The following is a 6,384-nucleotide window of genomic DNA, read 5'->3' on the forward strand; positions in this document are numbered from 1 at the left end:
GTGTAAGATTTATGAGCTGATGAGGCCAAAGCAGGTGGAGATGTATAACTCCATATTATGTTTTATTTTTTTATGCTATATTTTTTCTTTAACTTAGAGATGTAATTTAAAAAGCAGATAAATAAAGCAGAGTTTAGATGTTCCAACTGAAAAGATTTGTAAAAAAAGTTCATTTTTCACTTGCTGACTTTAGTAAATATTACAGATTTCTGGTTGGAGTAAATTTGTATAACTTTAAAATTTTCAGTTGAATCAAATCTTGTTTCTTTCTTTGGGATGTGATTGGATGATTAAAACATTTTTGAAGTTCAGTACTCAGGCGGTCTCTCACTTTGCTCCTTTCCCTCTTCTGTCTCCTCTCCTCAGTGGAACATGCATGCTTGTCCTCTCCATGTATGCATGGGGCCACCTGTGTGGAAGACCTGGAAGGTTTCAGCTGTGTCTGCGCTGAAGGCTGGACAGGACACACCTGCTCAGAAGGTGATTGTTCGAGTCTCACACACACAAACTAAAGAAATGGGTCTTTTAAGACTATCTGCAACTACTCGTAATTGAATCAAAGCCACTTAGTGACTGCAATCAATCCAACAGAGCAAGTTAAATTAGTCTGGACACAACAGTATCAGCAAACATCAATGATTTGTCTGTGTGTGGATTTGTGTGTGTGATCACGATCATCGACTATATTTGAGTCTGCTGAGTCAAAAGAAAACAGGATGGAGCTGTTGTAAAGGACATTTTTTAGAATGAAAACCAATCAAAACAGCTGCTTTCTGAACATTAAACAGGATTCGAGCAACATGGTGTTTCCTCTTAGTGATACATATTCAGAAATATTCAACCATCTGCCAAGCTGTTCAATTTGATCAAAGTGTTACAGCAAACTGCTGCACTAAATACCCTTTAGCGTGTGCCTGCGGTTAGCCCGGTAATTGTTGCTGCTGGGTAAAACACCAATAACACAGCATGCAGTGAAGACAGTTTAAAAATCATTAAAATTTAGAGTTTATCTTTAATACAGTATGTACAAACTGAAAATGAAAGGGTTGGCTAAAGTGATGAAATTGAAAGTATATTTTTGAGTCCACATTTATTTAACTAGAGTTAATCATTTTTTGGAAAAAAGTATTTCTCTGTAAAATAAAAAACAAACAAAAAAGTGACAGAAAAATAATTTTACTCAAAACCATGCTTCGTAGGTGGATTAACTACCTTTAAGTGTGCCTATGTGTGAACATGAATTGCCTTTACCCGACAATAGCTGGGATAGGCTCCAGCAACACTGTGACCCCAAAAGGGTTAAAGCGGATGGATGAAATTCAACAATTGTTAGGTTCTGTTTTAGCTTTTGAAATGTGTGGAAATTATCTGGAGAGAATGATCATTATATTTTGTAAAAAAATAAACAAATAAATAAAGCAAAAACGTGGGAAGAATTACATAAACAAATTCTTAAAACTTCACTTTACCACTTCACTTTTAACAGTTAGTATGTGTATTTAATGTTTTCAGTTTTTGTCTTGAAATTATTTGGGCTGTTTTCTGAATTTTGGCATAGCTGTGTATTATCTTGTTAAAAAAAAGTGAATAACACTTGGAACCATTTTGTCTTGGTTGCTGCAGAGTGGAGAAAAACGTTCTATTTGCAAACCTGCTGAGCTGTAAACGAGAAATTCTGTATATGTAACAACAGTTGATGGGATCTTTAGAGCCTGGTGTTTGTGGAAGGAATCTTTGCACACGAATGTTTGAGCTGGTTTTGTGTGTGTTGACAGGTGAGATTGGATCACATGCTCTATGCTCTACCAGAGCTGTTAGTGTAAACACTCAGCGCTCCGCATTCACCTCTATCAGAACAGAGCAGATCAGACGCCGGCATGTAAACACTTCAGCACGATTTCAGGAGGGAGAGCGAATAAACACAGGAATAAAAAAAAAGTTTATTTTTCTTCCTGTTGTTTGTTGTTGTCATGATTAACAGCCAGGAAAGCAGTCTATCTTTGTATGTGTTGACGTGGATGTGTGTGTTTTATGGGGGGGGGTCCTCTGGGGAATATACAGTGAAAGAATTGTAAAGCAACCAAACCCACAACACAGCTCGTTTTCAGACTAGATTTATATGTATAACCAATATTAATTAAAGGCTTCTTTGTTTGTTATGAATTCTCCGTCTCTTTTTCGGAGAAGTGCCGCTAGCTTGACTGGATTATTATTACTGAGGGTTGGAACTGGGGTCATGGAAGTGGAAAATGGTTGTTTTGGAGGGTTAGGTAAATGAAAAAAGGTTATGAGAGACGCTAAGAACTCGTTTGTAAAAGATTTACGCCACCAAAACAGGGAAACAATTCTGTTACTTTCACACAAGTTTTGTAAAATCAAGTTACTCATGGATAAACTCCAAACACTGAGCTATTATTTTTGTTAGGGTTTGTGTTTATTTATGTTTTTTCGTCCTCCATTTCTCCTGTTTTCCTTCTGTTCACATCACACTTTGCTTTACTAAAACCTCCTGGGTCCTCCTCTCTGGGAAAGGTTTGCAGTGTCAGTCATGTATACAGCAAATGATTGCATTTGTCACTGTTTGCATGGAAACTAGAGCAGCAGAAAGCAATATGAAAACAGCCACCATCAAATCACCCGAGTGCCAGTCCAGGTCTCACATTTGTCACTGTGGCATCAAAGCTGCTTGCTGGCAGTCTCACTTTCATTACACAGACCGACGGCGCACTATTTGTTTCTATTTCAGCGGTGAAGCACTGCGATCGCAGTCCCTGCGGACGTGGAGCAACGTGTCAGGATGTTCCTGAGGGTTTCCGGTGTCTGTGTCCACCTGGATGGACTGGCAGGACGTGTCAGTTGGGTGAGGATGTTACACGAGTCACACCGCAATTTACATGACACAGGGTCACCGCCCTAAAAAAAATGAGTCTGTTTGATCTTTTATCTAAGGGCGTATTCAGACTGGACACATTTGGTCCACTTAAAGTAAACCGGAGTTCATTTCCCCTGATAATTCAGAACAAAGTTTCAGTTTGAATACAGGCAACAGTTCTCTGACTCATCTTTTGAGGTGGTCTCGGTTTGTTTCCAATCGCACTAAACTTTGGTTGGCTCTGAAATTCCTCAGTCTGAATATGGTCCCTTCTGGGACCAAAACCGCTGAACCAAATCGGCCACCGTGGCGAACAAACGTGAAGCAGCGATGAACAGCAGCTCATTAAAATATGGTTGAATGAAACAAATTTTACTTGATGCTCATTGCTTTTCACACTGTTTCCCCGACAATTTATATGTCATGAACAGCGTGCCGCATAGCTGTAGTGTTTTGACCCACCCCATAACTGCTGGCCAATGACTGAAGGGGTCTTTAGTCATGTGGTTTCTGCTTGTCTGCAGTCTGAATAATGACCAAACGCAAGGATCGGGACTTGATCCAGGACAAATTAGGCAGATGCGGTCCAAAACCTGTAATTTTTTTCAGTCTAAATTTATAGGTATTTATATATACTGCAACATGTGTTTAAAACACAACAAAACTTAAGACAACTTAAAGTCTCACTCCAATCGTCTTCTGATCAACAGTGATCTTTTAATTATGATTATGCTGTTTTTAGCCAAAATGAAATTATTTTTTCTCGCATAGAGTTAAAAATTGATAGTTTAAAACTTCACCACTGAGTTGTTCTCAGGACTGTTGGCACAGAGTAAGCCTACACTCGTTTCCCATGATCTCTTTGTTTGCTCTCGCTAGCTTACAGCCCCTCACAACCCCAACCTAACATTACAGATGGAACAAAAATGGCGAGCAATATTGGAGCTATCTAGTCGTATAAAGACATAGATCTGTTTGCCTGCAAGTAGATAAGAATGGAGTAGGGTGGGGAGATTGTGGGGCACCGACAGTAGCACTTACATCACTGCCACAGGTTTTCCCAAAGCATTGTTTTTATCTTCTTCTGATTCAGAACATTTTGAATAAAGAAATACTCAGAAAAAGCTATTTTGAGTTTCATTTTCTGTATGTCCTCCATCATGAGAAAACGTCCATGTTAAAAACACCATTTTGATTTGAGTACGTCTTTAGCAAAATAGCCACAAACTTAAAAACCTGATTAAAGTAAAACCAAGGAAAGATAGTATGACAAAAAGAGCAGGATCATCCAGGCCTGTATGTATCTCTTAGTACAGGAGTCTGCAACCTTAAACACTTAAAGAGCCATTGGAGCCGGTTTCTCACCAACTACAACCCAATAGTTATATTGGGTTAAAAGAGCCACATGTGGCTCTGGAGCTGCAGGTTGCAGACCCCTGTCTTAGTACAACTAAACATTGATCTATCCCTCAGACTTGAGCAGCATGAAGCAGCAAATTAGATTTGAGCAGGTTCCAAAAAGCGACCCGTGTCAGGAGTGAGCAACGGCACATTAATGCTCACATCAGCCAGCCTGACAGCGAATAAGTCTTCTCTAAATGCAGCCCCACGTTATTTTAGGCTGCACTCACTCACGCTGACACGTTTCCTCCCTGCGGGTTGTTTTGTCGCAGCACAAGGCGCATCGTGTCGAATCAGCTCAGACACACACAGAGGCTTCAGGATTGTGAAGTGACAACTCCCACTCCTCTGTGTTACCAGCAATATGTCATTGTGACACTTGATAATCCCCCACAGTTCCAAGTCACGGATCAGACGCACACAATATAAAGTCAGCAAACACAGTTTAAAAAACTTTTCCAGTCTAAGCTGACAGGTGTTGGCAGCGCCTTAAGTATCGTAGATGATTATGCCCACACTCCTTTATTGACGGGTTTTCATCCCAACGTGTGCCACTAAATCCCCAGGCTTTTATTTTATAAAACCACTTCTACAGAAACTCACCACCACAGCTTAATGTGTATTGACTTCTGCAGACGTCTGCTGCCTTTTTATTTACAGAGTGCTTCTCTCTAATCCTCCTAATACTGTCAGAGTCAAAACCCTGAAGGCTTCCTGCTTCAATAATATCTGATTAGAGGTATAGTAGGGCTGTCTATATTTTAAAATCAGAGTAAAAAAGGCTCAACAATTACATTCAGCTTGATTGTATGAGATGTATCTCTTTTAAAATAGTTTGTGAGTTCTCCATAAAAGTGGTGAATTGATGACATAAATCACAGCATGTCAGCACTAATGACTTAATAAAAATGAGCACAATGTGAAGATGAGACTAAAAAGAAAACAAGTTTCCCCTTCGTTCAAGACATTTAAACAGATTTAAATAGTAGGATTTGAACATTTATTTTTTAATTAATTTCAACAGAACAAATGACAGAGAGATGCAAAACATAAATAAACATATAAATTACAACACAGAGGAGGGGCTTGTATAGAGTGACATTCAGATGCAAGAATCCAAATAAACTATTGACTACCAATGCTAATATATTAAAAGTAGCCAATAGTAACAATTAAAGCTGCGAAATGCTGCTTGCCCTCACCTTTTCTGTCTACCTCCATCCGCCATTCCCGTCCACCTTTAACCAGACCTCACTTGCTTAACAACTATACACCAGTGACTCCATCCTTCTCCCTCTGTCAAGCATTTTAGAGAAGCATGTGACAAATTGATGTAAAAAAACACTTTTTTTCTAAATTGCTGCTTTTCTGTTGGTTGTATCTCCATAGCAACCATTATATGTTTTGGTCCCTTGGAGATACTGAACAGATTGATGTGAATTTCAGGAGAATCACAAAAAGTAAACTTTTGGATTTTCTTAGCAACGGAGGTTATTTGCTAACCACGCCCACATTCTTAATGTGTTCATTATTCTGCGTTATATTGTTTGATTCGATTTTAGCCAGAGATCCATATATTAAAAATTCACAATATTCTGTAAAAAAATGTGCGAATCACAAGAGAACGTCACTTTTGCGAGTTTAGTTTGGTTACTATAGCTTGAAATTTATTTTTGGCTCCAAAAGCAATTTTTCGTTTTTTTGTGGTTTTTGCCTGCCATTATGTCATCATTTTTGGGGTGGAGTCAATACTTATAGCCAAAATTCATTTTCACCAGGTTCACCACATTTTGTTGAGTTTTTGGACTTGTGGCAGGGATCAAATTTTAGCTCAAAGGCGCAGAAATATTTCCATATGTGAAAACAATATGGTGCTTGCAGTCAGTGACTGCTGCACGCCATAATAATGATGGTTGTGGTTATACAGTTACCAATAATAAGAGGACATTTTCAATAAATATTTAAAATTTTGTTTAAATATAATTTTATGAGTCGATTAGACCAATGATTGATTAGAGTGAATTGCTTCGATTTCTGTTTTTTGGAGATCCCCTTCTTGACGATTATTTGAGATCAGTAATAGATTTTTGTATTTAATTTGATCCTGTTAC

At 38.5% G+C, this 6,384-nt stretch overlaps 1 protein-coding gene across 1 annotated transcript in view; it reads left to right on the forward strand.

The window, feature by feature from the left end:
- Positions 1-6,384, forward strand: part of LOC112150017 (protein jagged-1b) — a 53,802-nt gene that overhangs the window by 42,551 nt on the left and 4,867 nt on the right. The window contains exons 8-9 of the mRNA XM_024278057.2: positions 367-480; positions 2,747-2,860. Coding sequence (XP_024133825.1) covers positions 367-480; positions 2,747-2,860 — 228 coding nt within the window. The remainder of the gene's footprint in view (positions 1-366; positions 481-2,746; positions 2,861-6,384) is intronic.

Source organism: Oryzias melastigma, linkage group LG13 (assembly GCF_002922805.2).
Source record: "Oryzias melastigma strain HK-1 linkage group LG13, ASM292280v2, whole genome shotgun sequence".
Classification (NCBI taxonomy): Eukaryota; Metazoa; Chordata; class Actinopteri; order Beloniformes; family Adrianichthyidae; genus Oryzias; species Oryzias melastigma.